The sequence below is a fragment of the Podospora pseudopauciseta genome, chromosome 1 (genome assembly GCF_035222475.1).
Source record: "Podospora pseudopauciseta strain CBS 411.78 chromosome 1, whole genome shotgun sequence".
NCBI classification, from domain to species: domain Eukaryota; kingdom Fungi; phylum Ascomycota; class Sordariomycetes; order Sordariales; family Podosporaceae; genus Podospora; species Podospora pseudopauciseta.
The window spans coordinates 3,840,455-3,862,437 of NC_085892.1; the positions used below are offsets into that span (position 1 = coordinate 3,840,455).

Here is a 21,983-nt window from a genome sequence, read left to right on the forward strand (position 1 = left end):
GGGGGTCTAGTTCGGCAGTGAACTTATGTCGGTTGATGACAGGCGGACTTGAAGAAGTCGACTATTGAAGTCTCTTGCCTGCCAGGTTTTGGATTGGTTGGCGTGGATGATAGTGGGTGAGTATAGCTTGGCGAGCTGAAAACACACATTTCCCAATTGGGAATGCAGGTTGCACCTTCAACTGTCGCGATTCCCATGTCGTCCCTGGTTGCTTTTAGGCATCACAGCCTCCAAAATGAAGTTCCCGTCGGCTCCTCCATCTATTCCGCAGCAGCTTTAGGCATCGCGGGCTATCACAAGATCTCGCGCCTTTCTCGTGTGGGGATCTCCTGCTGTGTCCAGGCAGCACACCCCCCTGTTACGTCCAAGAGGCGACGAACCTTCACCACACCTCCATCGAGAATCTCAAACGCGTGGGTCATTCAACAAGGGTTTCGAGGAGTCCTCAACAAAAACAACTTGATATTTAAGTACCTAACACCCCCTTCGTCTTCCAATTCACACACTTTGACCATCTCTCTTACTCGCTTCTCAGCACATCCCACATATCGCCATTCCAGAGGAGTCGGAGATTATTTTCATCCAGCTCAATTCACTTTGCATCTGGAGCTGTTCGTTCAGATACAAGTCACATATCTTTCAACATGGCCACCACCACTGTCCCGGCCCTGCCTGTTCCCCTTACGGACCTTCCCAAACACCTTGCTCAGCACCCACACACGCCGGTCACACAGCTCTTTGAGCCATACCGCAAGTATGAGGCTCACCTCCGTGAGTCTTTTGCCCAGGACCCTTCCAATGAGCTCTTGAAGGACCCTCACGTCAACGTCCTTCCTCTTTTCACCGAGGATACCTCCAGCCTCAACATCAGAGCCCGCAATCTGGCGGCCGAGTCCAAGGAAGAGCGTTCCAGATACATCATGCCCCTGCCCAAGGAGCTACGAAGGCCCAATGGCTCACCAGCGACTGTCAAGGACCTCAAGGAGTTCCGCCGCAACTTCAATGTCTTTTCTGAGTCTTCGCTCGTTGAGCTTGATTGGAGCAACGTTGTTGCCGCCGGCTCATCAGTGGTGAACTGCTTGTTGCCAGTGCCTGCTGAATACAACCGCAACAAGAGAACGCTTCGCGAGTTCTACCACGAGAAGTTCTCACCTGCGTCAGATGTCGATCTTTTTCTTTACGGTCTCACCGAGGAGCAGGCCATTGAGAAGATCAAGGATATTGAGGCCCGAGTCCGCGATTCTCTTCTTACCGAGACTACCACGGTCAGGACCAAGAACGCCATTACTATTTGCAGCCAATACCCCACTCGCCATATTCAGATCGTTCTTCGAATTTACAACTCGGTTTCTGAGATTTTGACGGGATTCGACATTGATTGCTCGGGGGCTGCATATGATGGCAGCCAGGTCTACTGCACTCCACGTGCTCTTCAGTCTTACCTGACCCAGATCAACCACATCGATCTGACTCGGCGCAGCCCTTCCTATGAGAATCGCCTTTCCAAGTACTCCCACAGAGGTTTTGAGGTGTATTGGCCAGACCTCGACCGGTCCCGCATCGACCCAACCATCTTTGAGCGGAGCTTCCAGCGTACGCTTGGGTTGGCGAGGCTTCTTGTCTTGGAACGCCTCCCTACCCAAGGGGCGAGAGAGACGTACACTGATCAGCGTCGCAAGGAGCGAGGCCGGCCAGCGATTGATCGCTACAGCCGGAACCAGCACAAGCTCTGGGGCAACATCAAGGATGAGCATGAGGACGAGATTGCGGACTGGGCTCTTGAGGATGAGGTCTCCAACTATCACACCTTCACGATTCCTTACGGCACCAAGTACCACGCCAAGAAGATTGAGAAGCTGTGCTACACGAGGGATTTGCTGCTCAACGCCGAGTGGAACCAGAAGAAGGACAGGGAGGTGTATCTTCATCGCCACCCTGCCTTCTTTGGCCGGGTCGAGGACGTGGTGAACGACTGCTGCGGATTCTGCCCTGTCCCGACTACGGACCAGGAGAAGGAGATTGCTGCCGAGGAGGAGAAGTACTTTGTGTCGGGCAAGATCTCTTTCCTCAAAGATGATCCGGGCAGACAGGCTATCGGCTCGTTCAATCCTCTGACGGATGATGACTGGACTGAGATGGCGTATGTTGGTAACACGGCTCGGCTTTGCCAGGCTATCGTTGATGGTGATGCTGAGCATGTCAAGGACTGGCTTGCTCAGGAAGGAGTTGATCCCAATACTCGGGATTACACTGGTCGCACCCCTCTGCATCTTGCTGTCATGACGTCTACGCCGGAGATTGTTCGTCTTCTTGTCGATGCGGGTGCTAGGCTTGTCGCGCGTCTCGCTGATGGACGGACGGCTCTTCACCTTGCTGCGTCGCGTGGCAGTGTGGAGATTGTTCAGATTCTCATGAACAAGAGCGTTGCTAATGAGGCGGAGCATGAGGAGAAGGAGGAGAAGCGCAAGAAAGAGCTTGCTGCGAACAAGACTGAGGAGGATAAGATGGATGTCGATGAGAAGGAAGAGGACGGTAGCGAGAAGGAAGAAGACGAGGAGTCTGATGGTGAGATGATCGATGGCGAGGACTCTGACGATGAGGGCCGGACTACCACCAGTGGATTTGTTAAGGTTGGGAAGGACGCTGCCGCTGCGGATGAGCTGGCTTTGGAAGAGGCTGAAGAGGAGCCTGATTTCTACGATGTTAACGTCATCGCCTGGGACACTCCTTGCTCTGCTCTTCACTTTGCCATCATGGAGGGTCATTGTGATGTTGTCAAGACTCTGTGCCAGGTATGTTATGCTGGGTCTTGAATGTTGGGAATAGTGCTAACTCTTTTGCAGGAATATGGTGCCGATGTTCTGCTGCCCATCAAGTTCTTGAATAGCAACAAGACCCCATACGGGGCGCTGCTCACTCTTGTCCTTGCGCTGGTTTTACCTGTTCCCAAGGCGAAGGAGATGGCCAAGATCCTCTTGAGTCTTGGGGCCACCTCAGCCCAGGCCGATTTGAACGGCGTTACTGCCTTCCACCGTTATGTCGAGGAGAATGCCGAGTCGTTGCTTGCCACTCTGTGGGAGCACGATGCGGTAGGGACCAAGACGGCCATCAACCACATCAGCATGCGTGACCAGTATTCGACCGCAGAGACGGCTCTCGGCGTTGCTATCAAGAAAGGAAATCTTTCTTTGATTCTTCAGTTGCTCGACCATGGCGCTGTGCCTCAGATTGACTTTGAGAGCTGGCTCAAGTCGGCGAGACAGTCAGCCGCCATCGAGAGGAACCTGGGCACTTTGGAGGGCAACAAGAAGATGTGGAACGAGATGACGGAGCAGCCCCTGATTCTCGCCATCAACTCCACCGATCCCTCCTCAGCCCTCGAGCTCCTCAAGGCTGGCGCCGACCCCAACGTTGTCACGATGGAGTCTCACAAGCAGATGGGCCGTTCGTGGGTCACGGTGGTTAACGGAGAATCTGCCCTCGATCTTGTGAATACCTACCTCATCCGTCTCAAGGAATTCCTTGACAAGAAGAAGGATGTGCCCAAGGCCCCAGAGCTTCGTGAGGATCTTGACAGCTGGCTCGATCAGTACGAGAAGTCATCGTACCAGTATGCGATTGCCTCCGCGGAGATTGCCAAACTGAAGGCTGTACACAAGGACCAGATGAGGCAATATGAGAAAGAGCTTGCTTCGACTGAGGAACCTGAGGGTACAGCCGAGAAGAGGACGGCAGTCTTGCAAGCATTTGTCACGTTGGCAAAGGTGAAGGAGGCACTTGTTGAGAAGGGGGCGAAGACCTTCGGAGAGCTTTTCCCGGCCTACAAGGCCCCTGACCCGTTCCCTGACGTCAACACCCCGTACGCGCAAGCAGGCAAGGTTGTGCAGCCGATTGTCGACCCGACGAGGCACCTGTTCCATTTGCAGAATGTCTTTGATGTGACAGATAAGAGACTGCCTGCCTACATCTCTTTGTAAGTTGCTCATCCGTGGGTTTACCTGCTGAAATAGATGCTGACATTGATTTACACAGGTTCGAAGCCGCTTGGTCGGGCGATCTTGACAAGATCAAGAAGCTCTGCTTGACCTCGTGGGACGAAGAGCAAACCGAGGCTCCGCTCAAGATTGCCTTGTACGACAACAAGGGCAACTCTCCCTTCTCGCTGGCGTACTTCCGCGGCCATCATGATGTCGCCAAGGCGATCCTTGAGATTGCCCAGGCGCAGTACACGCCGAGGGAGAAGCCTGAGGCCGAGTACAAGATGCACGTCAATGACACTTATGAGGATGATTGCTCGATGGATGACTCGGACAACGAGTCGGTCTGCAGCGGCGGATCTGGGCCTGACATTTACAAGCACATTGTTGGCGGCGAGTTCACCATTGAAAACATAGGAGAGGTTTCGATGAAGGTGAAGAGCCATACCAAGCCTTCTGAGATTCTGCACAGGAACTATCCCAAGCCTGGGGAGAAGGGTCGGCAGTATGGCCTGCTGTCTCGTAAGTCTTTTGCCTCGTCTGGTATTGGGAGTGATGAAGCTGATTTCGGGTGACAGGTGCTGTCTTTAACAATGACATGCAAGCGCTGAAGTTTGTTCTCGGTCTCGCTGAGCAGTTTGCTGCTGATGATGGAGCCGAGGACAAGCAGACCTTTTACCCGTTTCCTGACTCTGTTTTCAAGCTGGCTATCCAGAAGGGCCACACTGAGCTGCTGGCCGAGATCATCAAGCGCACTGGTGCTGGTTTGCCTCTCGAGAATTTGGTGAAGAACACGGGTGTTGAGATCGCGGAGAAGCCGACTTACTATCAGGGATTGACCGTGTACGGGAAGAAGAGAAAGGACTGGGCGACTCAGGGCCGCAACTCCGCTCCGGGAGCTCGTGGTCTTGAGAGCTCCCCTTTGTTGCTTGCTGCTCAGTCTGCTCAGATTGCGAGTGTTGAGTGGTTCCTCAGTGATGCTCCGCTGAGGCACTATCTTTCGTTCTGCAAGAGCAAGGCGGCTAGGGAGGATGTTCGGATCAAGCACTTGGGACAGCAGAAGGGTGGGTTTGAGGGTGCCATTTCAAAGTGGCTGACTGACAACAGCGACTTGGCCATCCACGCTGCTGTGTACACCCGTCCAACCCAGAAGTCGATCGACTTGGTGGAATACCTGCTCAAGGTTCGCCCCGAGTCCATCGATTCCAAGGACCGCAACGGCGCTACTCCCTTGATGGCAGCTTGCAGGCTTGGTCGTGTCGAAATCGCAAAGCTTCTGGTCGAGGCCGGCGCCGATCAAAAGACCAAGGACGCCAACTTTGACAACCTCTTGCACGCCGCGCTGCGCTGGAAGCCCACTCGCGAGCAGCTCAAGCCTCTGCTGGACCTTCTCGGCCGCGATCTCCTCGTCCGCATGCTCAAGGAGCGCAACAACCTCAAGACAGAAGGCCACACCCCCTTGCACACCTGGCTCCTCCATTTCACCCACTACACCAACCAATACGCCTACAAGAGCCTCGCCGACGCAGCTGCCGTCTTCAACCTCGTGGCCGACCTCTCCCCCGACGCGACCCGCCAAGCCCTCCGCATGCTCGACGGCGCAGGCAACACGCCCCTTCACTCCCTCCTGATGGGCGACACAGAGCACGGCCTGATCGGCTTCCTCCTCAACTTTGAGCCCTCCCTTCTCCTCGTCGAAAACGCGGTAGGCCGGACCCCAGCGGAGCTCATCCACGAGAAATTTGTGTCGAGCAAAGTCAAGGTTGAGAACCAGCCACAACAAAACTACTACTGGTATAACCGCCACGCCAACACGGCCGACGCACTTGCCGTACGAAACATTCACACTGCCGACCCGAGAATATTTGTCAACCAGGGCGTCTGCGCCCAGTCGGCGGCTAAACACGCCGAGATCAACCTTGCAAAGACTTTCTTCCTCTGCAAGGACTATCTTGCTAGAATGGAGAACCCCAAGCGCAGTCTGGTAAGCTTGCACGCGGCGAATATGGTTTCGCAGAGGTTGGGCAGGGAGTACGAGAGGGGGAGGTACAAGTATGATCTTGGGGAGGTCGTCAAGGGAGTGGAGGATGTTGCTCTTGTTGCGGGAAGTGATGATGAGCAGGAGGAGCAGCAGAAGAAGCAGGAGAGGACGCAGTGGTTGTGGGAGCATGTTGTTTCGCAGGGGTACGAGGAGAGCAGCAAGGGGTGGTTGGAGACGGATGGGAAGGAGGGGGCAGGGAGGGAGTGGGTGGCGCCAAGGTGTGTGAGTTGTCAGAGGTTTCATGGGTGGGGGGAGGCGCTGCAGAGGAGGGAGTCGGTGGTGCCGGTCATGAACTGATTGTGGGGGTTATGTGAGCGGTGACTTGAGGAGGGATACATGGTGTAAATTCACGGTGATTTTTCTTGAGAAATGACAATTCTTTATTCATGTGTGTTGGGTGTTGTGGGCCCATGGGTATTGTTTACTTTCCCCTTTTTACCCCTGAATTTTGAGATACGCCAGCTCTGATTTTTTCTCTAAGACTACACATATTTCACATTGTTGATCTCACAAACCACAAAACATTATCTGACTTTTTGAACCGCTTCTCAGTTTTCACCATCTTCATCCATCCACTCAGCTCAAATCCTAATAATTATATCATACAAAAACAAAAAAAAGCCAACAACAGCAGAAAAAGATATGAGTGAGAAGATGATGATGATATTTGGCTCATCATGATAAAACCATTCCAAAAAAAAAAAACTAAAAAAAAAAAAAAACTGAAACTCCTAAAAAAAAGAACACTGGGTATGATAATCCTACGGGGTATAACAAAGAAGTAGAGAGAGAGAAAGAGAGAGAGAGAATTCTTGCCCTTGTCCCCTCCAACAAAAAAGCAGGCAAAAAACCCATAACCGGGGGCCAAAAAAGAAAAAAAAAGAGAGAAACCGAATTGACCACAATCATAATTCCTTCTCGCTGTTCTCCCCCCCCCCCTCACCCTCCTGACTCAACCTTAGCAAAACACCCCCCTCCCCTCTAGTGCTCTCATAACATTGCATTAACAAGATACACAGCCAAAGATAAACTCCATGCTCCCAAAAAGACAAAAAAAGTAATACACGCTTGTCCTTATAACCCACCAACCAACACCCCTTACCCCTCCTCAACCCCCCTCCCTCGACCTCGACATCCCAGGCTAGAAGAAGAACGTCTCTACCCCCTCCACCTAGGCCTCGTATCCTTCCTCTCCTGTGAATCCCCGGTCCTATTCCCCATAGCACTCTTGTTCCTACTCCCCAACCCCATTGCAACCCTAGCCCCCTCCACCGCCTGCGGAGACGCCCTCCCAGTCACCAGCCCACTCGTCGACCTCCTAAAGTCACCACCACTCTCTCTCGGCAGTGGCAACAAACTCGACCTCCTCCCATTACTACCCCCCATCATCCCAGCCATCGAACTCGCCGGCCTCGCGGCCGCGTCAGGACTCTGCTCCAGCGGCCTCGAAGAAGGCATCATGCTCGCCCTCCGATCCCTATTCAACCCAGCCATGGTCGCCGAGCTCGCCAGCCTCGGCCTCTGCGCATACGGCCCCGGGGTAGAAGCCAACCGCTCCCGAAACGAGAGCCTAGAGTGCGATTTGGGAGTAGTCATCAAATCATCCTCCGGCAGAGGTGACGCACTCGAGGCTCTGCCAAGCGGGCTTCGCAACGTAGGTAGCTTCGAGCTGGACGAAGAAGGGGTGAGGGCAGAGGTTGACCGGACCGGAGTCGGAGTTTTCTTAGCGTACGGACTTGGGGTTGTCAACGTCAAGGGTTTGAAGTTGTGGCCCGTGTCGACATCCGACGTGTTGGTTGATGTGTTCCATTTCGGACGGTTGGACAGCGAAGAAGGTGGCCGGGAGGTGCGGTTTCCTGTTGGGGTGGCCGACCCTTCCCTAGAGGGGACCGACAGAGTCGACATTCGTGCCGCGACTGGCTTTCGGGTGATAGAGGAGTGGGAAGGCGTAGGGAGGGAGGACATCCTCCTGCTGCTTGGTTGCGGCAGTGAGCTCCCCCCGCTGGTGGAGCGGGATTTGGAGATCCGGATGTTGGTCTGGGAGCTGGCCGGCTGGCTGGACATTATCACTGACGACGGGGGCGAGCTCTCGGGTGTTTCGTGGGCGCTTTGAATCGTAGACCGGCCGTTCGACAGGATACTCGAGACCGAGTCCCGTAGTTGTTGACTCTTCCTCTCCTGCTGGATCTCTTCCAGCACAAGATCAAGCTCGGCAATCTGCCTCTTCAACCCCTCCCACTTCGCCCTCATCTCGGTATGCAACCGTGAAATCTCCCCATTAATAGTAAACCTATCCTTGACCCCCTTATCGATAATCGTCAAAAGCCTCTCGATCGCCTCTCCGTAATGCGTCTTCCTGGCCTCGTAGTTCTCAATCTTCTTGCTCATCGCCGGCGGGCTCGTCAAATGCAACCCAGACTCAATCGCCTCCCGTAGCCAGGTCGTACTTCTCTCAACAGACTCGTACATCTTTTGCGCCTGCCGACCAGCATTGCGAAACACCAAAACCCACCTGTCCTCGCCCAGCTCTTTACGGAGCGACTCGGCATCTTTCTCCAGCTTCTTATAGCTGGCATCCAAATCCGCCCTCCTCATCTCCAACTCCTCACAAGCAGTAGGAAACGTATCCTCGGCCCTCGCCTCAAAAACCGAAAGCCTCATGGGCAAGAAGTCAAGCGAAGCCCTAAGCGGCTGCATCCTCGCAAAAAGCGCCAACAAGCTCGAATCTTCCTGCGAAATCCCCATCGCCCCAGGACTCGGCGACCCAGGACTCAGAGGGAACGGAGGCAGACTAAACCGATTGCTCTGCTGCTGCTGCTGCTGCTGCTGCTGGTGTCCCACCGGCAGCCTCAACCCCCCCGGCGTCGTATCCTCAGCAATAGTATCCAGCTCCCCTCCCTCCTCGGCCCCAAACACGCTCTTGTGCCTCCTCTCCTCCATCTCAAAAACCAACCTGCTTAACTCGTTCAGCTCATTCTCGATATCCCCCAACACCATGTTCCACAACTCCTCCCACTCCATCGCAATCTCCACCTGCGCCTTGACATTGTGCAGCGTCTTGCGCATCAGCCCCCACTCCTCCAGGATAGCCTCCATCTGCACCACCGCCCTCCTGAGATCATCCGCCGACACAGCCGCAATGTCCTCCCTAGCCTGCAGTTCCTCAATCGCGCCGACATAGACCTTAATCAACTCCTCGAACCGAATGATGGCGTTTTCCACCTCTTCCACCCCCTCGCGACCCCCAGCGGCGGCCCACTCGACGTCATCTTCGCTTTCCAGACCGCCAATTACCTCGGACGCTTTGGAAATCCACCCTCGGATTTGTTCCGCCGCGCCGATGAGTGCCCTGGTGGCTACTTGGGCTGTTGGAATGGCCGAGACTTTGCTAGACAGAGATTCGGCATCTGGGAGTTGCAACGATGTTAGTTGCGCCAACTGGTTGGCAAACGAGGCTCGAGATAACGTGTAAATCGACCCGGGCCGTTGCAGACCCAGCGGGTTCAATGCAATCGAATCCGGGTTGAAAACGTCTCCAGAAGGCGGGGCGGCTGGACTAAACGAGCGCGACGTTGTTGTCGTTGGAGGCGTATCCTTTGCCGGCGGCGGAGGTGGAATTTCTGGCGTCTGCGGTGGTGGCGGCGGTCGGGTATCCCTCGCGATATGCTCCTCCCTTGTGTCCAACTGCGCCTTCACCCCATTGCCATTGGTGTGGTCAGGCAGACGATATTTATTCGTGTCCATTTCCAGCGGTTCTGTGGTAGTAATTTCTGGGAGCAGCTCTGGTTTTGGGTATGATGATAATTCTTGTTCGATACTCGGGGACGGAAAAGCGGGCGACTCGAGGGCCGGTTTGTTGTTGTTGTTGTTGTTGCTGTGCGACGACTTATCCGACTTGAGGCTCGATCTCGAGGGGATTCGGATGATGTGACCCTTCCAGGGTCTACCCCTCCGTTCAATGACGGCAGCTGCGGAGTTGACCTGGTGTCCCTGGTCTAGTTTCCTAAGTTGCTCCTCTGGAAGACGGCCGATATCTTGCTGGATGGGAGGAGGGGGCGAGGCGGTTTTGCGGGAGGAGCCAAAGCCGAGGGCTTTTAATCGCGCTGCTAGGCCTGGAGACGGCTTTCTTGCGCGATGGACTGATGCTGAAGGGCCGGGAGTGGTAGCCCGGGAAGAGGTTGCAGGGTCGTCTGCCGATAGCTGTTGCTGAGATTGGGCTTGGTTTTGTTGTTGTTGCGGGTTAGTGTTGTTAGTGTTAGTGGTAGTGTTTGGCGGGTCGCCGTTGTGGCGATCGCTGGTGGTGGTGCTGGTACCGTTACTGACGTGATGTTGATCCGTCGTCTCGTACGCGCGAAGGGGCAAAAGATCGGGTGACTCGGACACGTCCGTCGCCGTGATAATCGGAGCGGTGAGTTCGTGATGGCTACTGCCTGGGGCAGCAGTAGTAGCAAGAGCCGTCATTCGGAACACTGGCTCGACTGAGCTCCCTCTCTTTTTTTTTTGCGGGCACTTGGACGGCAGCCGACAGCGACAGAGCGTTCTAGCTTGGCGGCGTCAGAGGGTGCGTATGCGAGCTGCGTTCTGCGTCTTTTCCCCATAAAAAAATCCTCCCCCAGGGTCGGCTGTGGTCTGAATTCGCGATGGAACGCAGTTTGCCTTGCGTTAGTGGTTGGATGACACGCCGTAGAGGGGAATTCTGCCGGGTTTCAATCGTGGTGTGTGGCAGCAAATAGCAGTGGGCCGATGCAAATGAAGAGACAAGTGACTGGTCGACAGCATCCCGTTTTGATTGGCAAGGTAGGTGTGATGTTATGAAGGCTGCTTCCAAAGAGAAATGGTTGGAAAGGGCAGAGCAGAGCAAATAGAGCAGAACAGAGCAGGCCCAAAAGGCCGACAGAAGTGCCAGAGGGGGCCAAGTTATTATTATTTAAAAAGAACAATTCCCAGAGGCCTGTCTCGCCTCCTCTAGCTTGGGGGGTGTTAATCTTGTGTTGGGTGCCCTTCGGGAACCCGCAGTCGCGTTCGATGGGATCGTCCAATGAGCCCGGCGCCTTCCATGAGTGTTACCTTGCTCTCTAGATATTTACTGTGTAGTCCCCAAGAGCGCTCTTGACAATATCACAAAAGCGAAGTTACAAGGTCGCAATATTCAGTGTCTTCCAGAGCACAAGCACTACCCGATGACGGCAGTTCGCCAGCCCGGACGGGCGACGGGTGCTGAAACGCTTGATGGGGGCACAGGGATTCTAGAAGATTAAACCTATTTCCGGTATGGTCGGCAAGCCAGGGGCCCCTTTCTAGCGTTGCGGGAACCACATGCTTGGGCCAAGGTTGGGCCTCTCTTCTTCTGTCGGCTGACGAGACAGAGGGAATATATATCATGAAGAGATGACGATCGGCTTCACTTCTGCGGCCTGTCACTGAAGACACAGCAGCTAGGTCAAGCTCATGCAGCTGTCTTTTGTTTGCAAAGATCAGACGCTTCTGCTAATAATTACCTCACATAAGGTAACCATCAAGACGGGCCGCTGATGGCCGCTGCGGAGAGCAAAGAGAAATGCTGCAATGCAACCTGCATGGATGCTCCCGAGTCTGCATTGTAGTCAAACAGAACACCAATCATTGGCTTCAGCCGAGGTCAAAGTCGTGAAAGAGATATTGAGAGATTCAAAAGAGAGAGATGCTCACCAGAGATCCAGACGTCAAGACCACTGCTCAACATCAGATGAAATGGAGACAGACGCCCAGATGTCGTAATGAAAAGAAGCCAGCGAGGTATGCACGTGGCCTTCTCAGCATCTCCTCGCGTTGCCGGGGCGTTGCTCCGTGGCGAGAATGACAGAAAAGCATTACGAGACATTCCGCGGCTTCCGCTGTCAAGATCAAAGGGGTTCGTCAGTGATCGCAGGCTTCTCGCCGGTTGCTCTTGTGTCAGGAAACAAAAAAATAAAAAAGCTTCAGCGGGGTTCGAGCTGTGTGAACCGACGCGTTGGCAGTGGACCGTGTCCTCCTCATCTCCCCACCTTCCGTGTCGCAGACCAGGGGGTGGGCCATCGGTCCCCAATCCCCACCAGCGCTGCATCAAGCCATCGGGCCCCCTGGGCGAGAGCAGGCGAGACAGTCACAGGCAATTCTACCGCATGAAGTTATCTCATTTCTTCTGCCTGCCCACCCTCGCCCAACCTGCCTGCCCACAGAAATACCACATACAGCGGAATCGCCTGGAACTCGCTTTTTTCCCTTTTGCCTATCCATCCCCCCTCACCGGAAAACCCTCCCGAAAAGCCCAGACGTTCAGTGTCTGAGACTTGCCTCCCGTTGTGCGTTGAGCCGTCTCTTGTTTACTTTCTGCCTCAATCAACCACCAACGACAGCCACTCGCCCACCGGGCTCCCTGCCGTGGAACAACACACTTTGCTCTGTTCAAGACGCTGCTGCAGCCTTCGTACCAGACAGAAAGAAACGACGTCATCGCCGACGATCGCTCTTGGTATACCGAAATAGGCACACTCCGGCCTATGGCCTTTTACCTCTCGTCCTCACTCGATATCAAGATGGCAGCTGCTTCTGGTGAGCCCGCCAGCGGACGCTGTGCCTCTCCTCCGCTCGACAAAGCTCCCGGCCCGGCCCTCGGCCCTCGTTCTGACCCGACACGCTGCCTTTCAGTGGGCTCGACCGTCTCTCATGGCTCCGCAACTACAGAAGCCTCGAATGTGCGCGAGTCTCTTGGGAGCGACAGCTCGGCCTTCTCACGCCAGTCCTCAGAGAGCTACCGTCCCTCTCGCGTCTCTGATATCTACACGGGCAATCTTCCACTCAATAATCGGGACTCGATGAACGGCATGGATATGCCCTACACGCCAGTGACACCGTCGGGGTCCAGGAGCTCGAGCAGGCGCCGGGGTTACATGCGTCCCCAGGGAACTGACTTCGCTGCCAGCGCCCGCGCTCGGGAGAGCGTCCTGAGCCTCGGGAGCATCGCACATCTTCAGTACTACTTTGCACGGACCGGTTTGCTGGACGGGAAGGGTGGTCGGCTGGCACGCAAAAGAGACAGCAAGGCACAAACACTGGATCTTTCTTCGCTCGATTCCGTGTCGTTTTCTAGTCTCAAGGCCCCGGTCAGTGACCATGACTCGAGCTACGCATCCATGGGAAGCAGCCCGGATCTGGGTGCGCACAGTAGCTTTGTCAGTTTGGCCGGCGGTTCGCTCGTCGAATCGCCCACCGATGAGCAACACCCGGAGGAATTCTATTCCGAGGACGAATACGACGAGGAGGATCTCAACATGCCCCCTCCGACGACCAGCACATACATTCACCGAGAAAAGGCAGTCCCAAAGCCGCCGACGGTTGCTGAATTAAGAACCGAGCTCACAAACGCCCTCGATACTGCCAAAAGATCACTGAAGGAAGCAAAAGACGCCAAGGCCCCACCAGACGATTCGCCCAAGATTTCCATTCATTTGACTGATGACCAGGGAGCCGACTCACGCGCACGTTCGGGGTCTACCAGAAGCACCCGGAGCAATAGGAGCAATATTGGGTGGTTTGAGATTCAGGGCATGCACATCCTTGATGTCATGACGCTGGCTATCCGGGCGGCCAAGATCTATTACACATCCCACGACCGACCTGACCGCCTGGATGCCATCAAGTCGGAAAAAGAGATTCGCAGTGCCTTGCTCTCTGTGATGGAGGTGCTCAAGCGCATGGCAACTCGGGGGTTCTCTGGCGGCATGCGTGAAGACGAGTTCCACACTATGAATGAATGGATCTCCGGGCTCCACAGCATGCTGGCTGCTGAGGCTGAGATAGAGGCTGCCGAGGCTGCTGAGCGGGAGGGGTGGACTTGGTTGCGCGATGAAGGGTGGGAGGGCCGCGAAATTCAGCGCGAGGAAGCCTTCATACAGTCGATGCTGCACGGCATCAAGGACCCTATCGAGAACATGCCAACCATTCCCACATGGGTCCCCATTGACCGGACGAAGCCTTTGGGTGAGCAAACGCTCCCCACACCGTTTCTTGCGTCCCTGTCCAACGGCCAGCGTCTGGTTCACTTGCACAACTGTGCGGTTCGCAAGTCTCGCCGGAGGTTTGGTGCCATCGCCTCGTTCCATGGCGACACCCAGAAGCCATATCGCGCCGCTGACAACTTGCGCTACTGGCTCAAGGCGGCCGAGCTACGATGGGAGGTGCTGCTCAAGACCGATGCTCTTGGCCTCCAGTATAACACAAGCCCGCAACTCTGGCTTGACTTTGAGGATGCCATTCTCCAATGGTGCCGAACAGTACGCGGCGAGATTACCGCCGAGCTGGAGGGCTAGGTGCCACCGAAAAAAAAACAAGCATCGGCAAGCGTTATTACCTGCCCAGCGGGAGACGTGGTCAGCAATCACAACCAGGTGGGTTCGGCACTGCAGATGCCTCTGGAGAACATACACACCAGCTTATCACAAAATCTTCCTGGGGAGAGGGGGGGAAAATTGGGACGGATAGGAGGGGGACAGGCTGGCAGGATATGACGACTGAAAGATGTTACGACCTGATAGACGGCTTGGCCCCTCGTCCGCCTCTTTTTTTTTATTTTTTTATAATTTTCTTTTCTTTTTTTTCTTTTCGATTCACAAACACTTTTGTCTATTCTTCATACGTTTTTTCTTTTACGGCTGGGGTTGGGCCTCCACACCTGCCCTTTTTGGTTTCAATAACCACATAATCCTGGATCATACCTGGCTTCTTGACAGCTTTCACGATGGACTATTCCTTGGCCTTTTGTCCAACTTTTGTCAACACAGGCAGATGTAGGGGGTTTTGTTCATGTTGGGCTTTTTCGTTATATTCTGCCTGTATATACTTTCAAAATTTTTGTTTGGGAAAGGAGAGACATGATGAGTTTGGGGGGGTTTTCACACTTTTACGCATACAAAACATTACCTCCTTTTTTTTATTTTACTTCGTTCGGGCTTGTTGTGGTCCGCCTTGTTACCTTTTTTTTTTTACTTGGGTTTCTTATCACTACTTCTTCATTTATATACCCCCGTTTATCAGCATCATCATCATTATCAGCATTAAAAGAAACATTGAAATACCAACACAAAGCTCTCACTCACACACATTGGGATTTGGGGCGTTTGTAATAGGTTTTGTTTGGGGGAAAGGTTGGAAAGAGAGGGGGACTGGGCGGAGGAAGAGGTGGGAGAGGAAAAGGGGTGTTAACTAGGATGAGGGGAACAGAGAGAGTATATATATATGTATGTAGATGTGTCAATCAAAGGCTGAGGTTTTTCAACCCTTGATATGTTGATGTTTGTTTGTGGGCTTGTTTTTGACTATGTATGTTAAGTTTCAATATTAAAATTGAGGGCAGACTGTAATACTATTGTTTTAAGAATGTCACTGTTAATGAGAAGAGAACAAATAACAAACACTTTCTCTAATTATAAGTCATTATCACTTAGAATTAATTCTCACACACACACACACACACACACACACACACACACACACACACACACACACACTCTTTCATACCTGTATAGGATTATCTATAGCTAGCATAAATCGTTAGCTATCAGCTAGCTATAGATGATTCCAATCGTCTCCAGCCGCTATACACCGTTACCGGCCACAAAATTTAGCTCCAAGTTTTAGGGTTTTTTACTTTATGCCATAAGTTCTCTCTTTGTCTCTATGATCCGGCTAGATCCTGGAGAAACGTAACAAGTTCTTATTTTTCTTTATAATTCCTTTTCAGATCCTAGAGAAGTGTAGGCGTAAAAGTATCTCTTGCTTTTAAAGGCTATATATACTTCCAAACTTAATCAGTCGTGTTGTTTAAATTTTAAAAGAACACCTCCAGAGATGCATATTCACAGCCACCATCATCAAGTAAATCTCAAAATAAAAGGGATTCTCCGCCATTTAAAAGCTTAACTACTTCACATCCCGTCACACCTCCCCTCCTTTATGTAGGTATGCACAACGCTGATTGATCTTCAGTTGTCCCTTTTATACTTAATCCAACACCTCTCCCATCCTGATCAACCACTCCTTTTTTCCACCCCTCAACTACCCCCATGCAAAAGCTCCTAGAGCAAAGCAAATTCGCAATTATCAAATATCCTCCTCCTCTATTGATCTACCCTGTGTGTGAATTGGTATCGTAATGTGATGATATGCCTTGAGAAAGACGCTGAAAAGTCTGAGGCATGAAGACGGGGCGATGCTTGCTTGTCTGGTGTGGTGATAGCCCACCCTGTGACCCCCTCTCTGCCTTTGACCCCCTTTCCCTCTCCCAGCACCACGCAAAGACCAAAAAAAATGAAACTCCTCTCTTTAATGCACCGCGCCGCCCAATGCTGTGAATGAAGTACAATGCTCATGTTTGTGGACCCCTTCCCCTGAAAAGAACCCCCCCTTATGTCGTTATATACAGTATCGTCCGATGCACATAAGTCATCATCGAAACAAAGAAAAAAGCTTCGTGAAACATCGACTGAGATAAAAAGAGTCAATGCTATGAACGCAACCCGCATTCTAGGGGATGAATCCACTATGGCAGATGTTAACGAGGCATGGCCGAAATTCCACCTCCACCTCCACCCCGAGGGTAAGACGAGCCCTTGCTTCTGCTGCTGCCACCTGCCGATTTGGCTGAAGAACCTCCACGCTTGCTTACACCTCCTGAATTGCGGCTGTATCCGTTGCTGCCCCGTCCACCTTTCTTCTTGTAGTAGGACCCGCCACCGCTTCTGCTGCCATAGCCAGAACCTTGATGCTGAGAGGTGGAGGCGGCTTTGGCAAGCCTCTCAGCATCAGCTTCCCTCTGCATTGCTTTAAGCTCTCGATGAAAGGTTGCCACCTCGGGGTTCACATAGGGAGCGCCAGCGCCATACCGTGATCCGCTCGCCATATCTTCCTCGTCGTCAAAGTCACCAAACTCCTCCTCTCCATCACTGATCACAATGACGTCTCGATTCCCCTTCTTCCTTATATGAGCATTGGGGGCGATTGTGGCAGCGCCAGAATACTGATTTCTGCTGGGATCCTGGTTGCTCATCATCTCCTGGTACTGTTGATGCAACTGTTGAATCAGGGGCACAAAGCGAGAACCCCACTGGTCTACTTTGTCAGGAGTGACGCCGCGGATGGTGTACATCTTGGCCGGAGTCGTTGTCCAACGAGCGATCATTTCGCGATACTGTTGATCCGTGAAAAAGGGGCGAATATGGTTTGTCTCGGCCCTAATCTGAATCTCAAGCTGCTTCGCTTCAAAAAGGAAATGATCCGTGATAACTTGATGGACTTGGTCCAGTCGAGAAAAATCAAATGGCCTAAGCTCATCCAGGGTCTGCTGGTGTCGTGTAGCAGTGCGATGATGACGAGATGGGGCGGCGGCGTCAAAGTCCACTTCCTCCTCGTAGTCGGATACCACGAAATTGTCCTTGGCATAGCCATTGGCATGTCGCGGCCTGTGGTCTTGGATATCTTCGTCTTCATCACCGGAACCGAATTCGTCTCCAAAGTCTCCTTCGGCCTCATCATCAATGAACTGTCGACCCCGCCGAGGCGCCAGCCGCTTTCTCGCTGGTGCAGAAACAGGCGACGACACATTGGTAGAGGGCGGTGCTCGAACCATTGCTTCGGATTTGACCAGGCACTTGCGGGAGAAAAGATCCTGCTCGGGCATCAAGATGGTCAGTCTTGTCCCGCTGGACCAGAAGTGTCTGAAATTCTCTTTGGAGACCTAAGACACAGGTGTTGTCAGTACAAAAGGCAAAGATAAACTCAAGGGTGTTGTTGCTTACGTGGTAATAAAGATTAAGACCGCCGTTTGCGCTTGTCTCCGCTGTGCTATGGATTATCTTCACCCTCTCCATCTCGATAATGACAGGATAGATGGCTGTGTTTTTGATGCCGGGTGCTATGCCAAAGCCTGGCAGGTGTTGGTAGTTCTTCTTATCTCGCCCGGCCATAGCGGAAGCGAGTTTGCCGATAGAGCCGCCTTTGGCACCCATGCCGGGAATCAAGTCAATGATAGCCTTGGCCCAGTCAGTGCGGTCCACCTGCTTAAGAGTGACTCTCTCGCCGAGAAGGCAAAAGTCACACTGCTTGTTGCAGTTGGCAGCATTGAAGTCTTCCCCAAAATACCCCAGCAGCTGCGTCCGACGACAAGAAGTCGTGTTCAGACAATAAAACGTCATCCTATCCAGCAGCTCCAGCTGCTTGTCCTTCTCAGCCTGTGACCGCACGTGCTTGCCGTCCTTATCAAGCTCATCTTTTTGCACCATGCGCCTCAGACTGGTCACGTCGCCGTAGGAAAAGTAAAGGATGCAGTCGGCAGGCTTCCCATCACGCCCAGCGCGCCCGGTCTCCTGATAGTACCCTTCCATAGTTTTTGGAAGAGAGACGTGGATGACAAAACGCACATCTGGCTTGTCAATTCCCATGCCAAAGGCTATCGTGGCAACAATGACGTGAATTTCATCATCCTGCCACTTCCGCTGAATCTCCGGCCTGTCGTCCAATCCGGCATGGTACGGCGCTGCCTTGATGCCATACTTCTCCACAAGCTTCCCAGCAATGCCCTCACAAGAAGCGCGGGACGTCGTGTAGATGATGCCGGTTTGATTCTTGTATCTGGTGGCGATCAAACTGCCGAGCGGGTCGACATAGGTTGGGGGTTTGGGAAAGACCTCATAATAGAGATTGGGCCGGTTGAAGCTCTGCGTGAAGAGTTTACAGCCTGTCATTCCAAGCTGATGCTGAACATCTTTCCGAACACTCTCGGTCGCCGAGGCGGTTAAGGCCATCACCGGGACACCTGGGAACTGCTTTCGGAACTCGCCCAAAGCTTTGTAGTCAGGACGAAAATCGTGACCCCACTGACTGACACAATGGGCTTCATCAATGACCAAACGAGCAAACTTGCCTCTCTGGTGCAGCATCTTAAGTGCGCGCCGGATCTGGGTGTTCTCGTTGGCGAGCATCTCCGGGGTAACGTAGAGCAGCTGGTAGAAATTTTCCGGCGTCTCGTGGTTGAGTTTCCCCAGTATATGTCGTTTGTGAGCTGCCGCCAGGTTTCCGTTGAACGCCACAGCCAGGATATTGATCCTTTCCATGTGCTCAACTTGGTCACTCATCAAACTGAGGAGAGGTGACACCACAATGGTAACACCTTTTGTTTTTCCACTTTGAACAACCGCGGGAAGTTGATAACACAACGATTTTCCACCTCCTGTCGGCATCATGACAAAGGCATCCTCTCCGGCAAGAGTGCAATTGATGGCTGGGAGCTGGTTATGGCGGAAGTTGACGAGCCGAAAGCGGTCTTTCAGAGCTCGAAGGACATCTGCAGACCAGGGGAACTGCAGGAGCTCAGGCGGAATGGCAGTCTTCCGTACCACAGGTGGTGCAAGCTTTGCAAGAGCTCGCCTGGGTGGTGCAGGAGCACTATTGCTAGTGGCCTCAGACAACGTAGAGCGGGCAGCTGTTCGCACAGCGGCAGTCGCTGAGGGTGCTGACGGGCCTCCAGAAAATTGCTCATATGCACTAAGCAACAAATCGTCCGGGACATCGTCTTGTCCATACTCGTCTATCTCGGCCGCCTGTGTTTGGGTCCTGTTGTGCGCCCGTGGTGGTGCAAACTGCGAGGCTGCCTCCATAGCAGCAAGTTCGTCCTCATCAACATCGAAGTGATTCAAGCTGCTTGGCACAGCTTGATGGTAGGGTGGCTGGACCCGAGATCCCGAGAACTGAGTATGTTGTTGGTTTGGTGGGAAGTGCGGAACTGGCGGTCGAAATTGAGGAGCAGCAAACTGAGCCGGTGCAGCAAACTGGGATGGGCCTCGCTGAGATTGGCTACCAGAGTATTGCAATGTGGCGGGGGGCTGACTAGGACCTGTAATTAGAGAAGGGCATTCAGGAATGATGCGTCCCGCACTCGGAGAAGTCCTGGCATCGGCTGCATGGGCTTGTGCCCTCGGGGAAGAGTCGGCAGGCGCAGTGGTGTCGTTTTGGTTCTTAAGAAAATCAAGATCATCGACGCTAGCCTTGATGAGGTGGGCGATGAGTGTTTTCTCTGCGGTCTCGATTTCTTCATCGAGTTTCAGCAGCTGCTCCTCATGCTCCTCTGTGTCAATGCCATCGCGATACGCCTTCGCAATCTTGTTTACCAGGGCTTCCTGCTCACTGTTCAGCGTTTTGTACGAGGCATGTGACTCCTGGAGAGAAAGCAGTGCTTTCTTCTTATCGTCCAAAGGCTTTTTCGCATTCTTGATGCGCTCGCGCTCTTGATTACGCTCTTCTTTCGACCCCCTCTGAGTCAAAAATCTCCTAAAAGCTTCTGCGTTCTCCTGGAGCTGGGAGTCCACAAGTTGCAGCATCTCATCCAAAACCGAGGGCCGAGAAAGAAACAAGCCCAGGGTATGCTTGTTACGCTCAATCTCAGAGCCGAGAGAAGCCTCCGAGGTTAGGTTTTGCCCCGAGCTGACAGGGTGAGGCACCGAGGCTTTGGATCCCTGCGTGTTACCGACAGTCGCTCTGCTCCCGTTGCTGACGACATTATCGAGTTCCATAGGCATCGGCGCCGGCGCTTTCGAGGGAGTCTCCTGAATGGAAAACTCCATGTCCACATCCATATCTTGAACTCCTGGGGGCGACTGAGCATCGGGCGATCCGTGGGAGGCCGGCGTGGTGAATTCATCCTCCGAGTCGTAGACAACATCAGCACGCTTCGCCCGTTTGTTTGACGAGTTGTTGGCTGGGGTACATGAAGCGTCCACCTCCGAGTCCAAAAAGTCGCCGCTGTTGAATTCGGCAGTCGCGGGCGACTTTCGCTTGCGAGCGGATGCTGCGACAGCTGGGACGGTTTGAGTGGGTGCAGCAGAACTACCATGAGCGGCTTCACGGCCCTGGGCCGTGGGTTCCTTAAACGCACGGCTTGTTCCGGGCGGGCAAGGCGTAGAGATATGCGTCTTCACAACTGAAGGCGCCGTGGCGCTGCGTTTGAGAGCTGAGCGGACGGCTGAGGAGGGCGGGACGATCTCATTGATGTCTGGATACTCTTCGTCAAATTCGTCCAAAGTCTTGATAACTTTGGTCTGCTGATAGGGGTTCGCTTGGCCGCGGCTGGAGACAGGCTCAGGGCGCTCGGCATAGTCCTCTCGCCACAACCTCTTGTCGTCGCCAAAGCCCACCACAGAGCTGGACCCATCGTTGCGATCTTCTTCGGTGAGATCAATGGGGTCGGAGAGGTCGTCAAACTCGACCTTCACGCGGGCGCTTGTCTTAACGGGCGGCGGCGGCGAGGAAGAGCTTGCCTGGGGCCGGACAGCAGCATTGGCGGAATAGGCGCGTTGCAAAGCTCCGATCTGTGTACTTCCAGTAGTAGAGACCGGAGTGGGGAGTTGCTGTTGCTGCTTTGGCACCAATGTTGGCCGGCGGCTGTTGTAGGCGGACAGCTTTGCCATTCCGCTCGCGTCATCGATGTCTACCTCATTGGTGGAAGGGGTGGCAGCGAGGTGTGATCCTTGAGTAGAGGCAGTGCCATGAAGAGGGTCCTGGGGGGCAGTGCCAGTCTGTGACTGAAAGGCACCGGCAGCCGGAACACTAGGAAATGAAGAATGGTTAGGTCGTGAAGTGCGTGAAGTGCGGGTCACATCGGCAGCAGGAGGTGGAGGGGTGTTGTCGAAAGGGTCTTGGGCGGCGGGTAAAGGTGGTCCCGATGGCCTCAAGCGCGTCGTCTCTCTCAAGAGCCACGACAGATGAGCACTCAGATTGTTCCGAGTCATGGGATCGTACAGGAACCTTGGGTCCCAACCCGAATGGCTCGCATCGATGTTGAGCACAAGGAGAGGATTGCGAGGAGGGAGGGGGGTGGTGCTGAGAATCCCTGGAATGGTTCGAATCACTCTGAGTGCTTGTGTGAGGATGGGTAGATAGGGCATTGTGAAAACGCGTTG

At 53.6% G+C, this 21,983-nt stretch overlaps 4 protein-coding genes across 4 annotated transcripts; 2 read left to right on the top strand and 2 right to left on the bottom strand.

Moving 5' to 3' along the window:
- Positions 1-644: 644 nt before the first annotated feature.
- On the top strand, positions 645-6,372 carry QC763_110720 (uncharacterized protein; the record flags this gene model as incomplete). Its single annotated transcript, XM_062907661.1, has 4 exons — positions 645-2,792; positions 2,844-3,973; positions 4,033-4,499; positions 4,556-6,372. 4 exons carry the CDS (start codon positions 645-647, stop codon positions 6,313-6,315), a joined length of 5,505 nt encoding a protein of 1,834 aa, XP_062770626.1. The 3' UTR covers positions 6,316-6,372.
- Positions 6,373-7,176: 804 nt separating this feature from the next.
- Positions 7,177-10,479, bottom strand: QC763_110730 (uncharacterized protein; the record flags this gene model as incomplete). Its single annotated transcript, XM_062907662.1, has 1 exon — positions 7,177-10,479. The coding sequence occupies one exon, from the start codon at positions 10,477-10,479 to the stop codon at positions 7,177-7,179; it is 3,303 nt and encodes a 1,100-aa protein (XP_062770627.1).
- A 2,057-nt stretch (positions 10,480-12,536) lies between these two features.
- On the top strand, positions 12,537-14,517 carry QC763_110740 (uncharacterized protein; the record flags this gene model as incomplete). The annotated part of the gene is made up of 2 exons (XM_062907663.1): positions 12,537-14,113; positions 14,193-14,517. 2 exons carry the CDS (start codon positions 12,537-12,539, stop codon positions 14,515-14,517), a joined length of 1,902 nt encoding a protein of 633 aa, XP_062770628.1.
- Positions 14,518-16,585: 2,068 nt separating this feature from the next.
- Positions 16,586-21,968, bottom strand: SGS1 (ATP-dependent DNA helicase sgs1; the record flags this gene model as incomplete). Its single annotated transcript, XM_062907664.1, has 2 exons — positions 16,586-17,767; positions 17,829-21,968. 2 exons carry the CDS (start codon positions 21,966-21,968, stop codon positions 16,586-16,588), a joined length of 5,322 nt encoding a protein of 1,773 aa, XP_062770629.1.
- Positions 21,969-21,983: the final 15 nt, after the last annotated feature.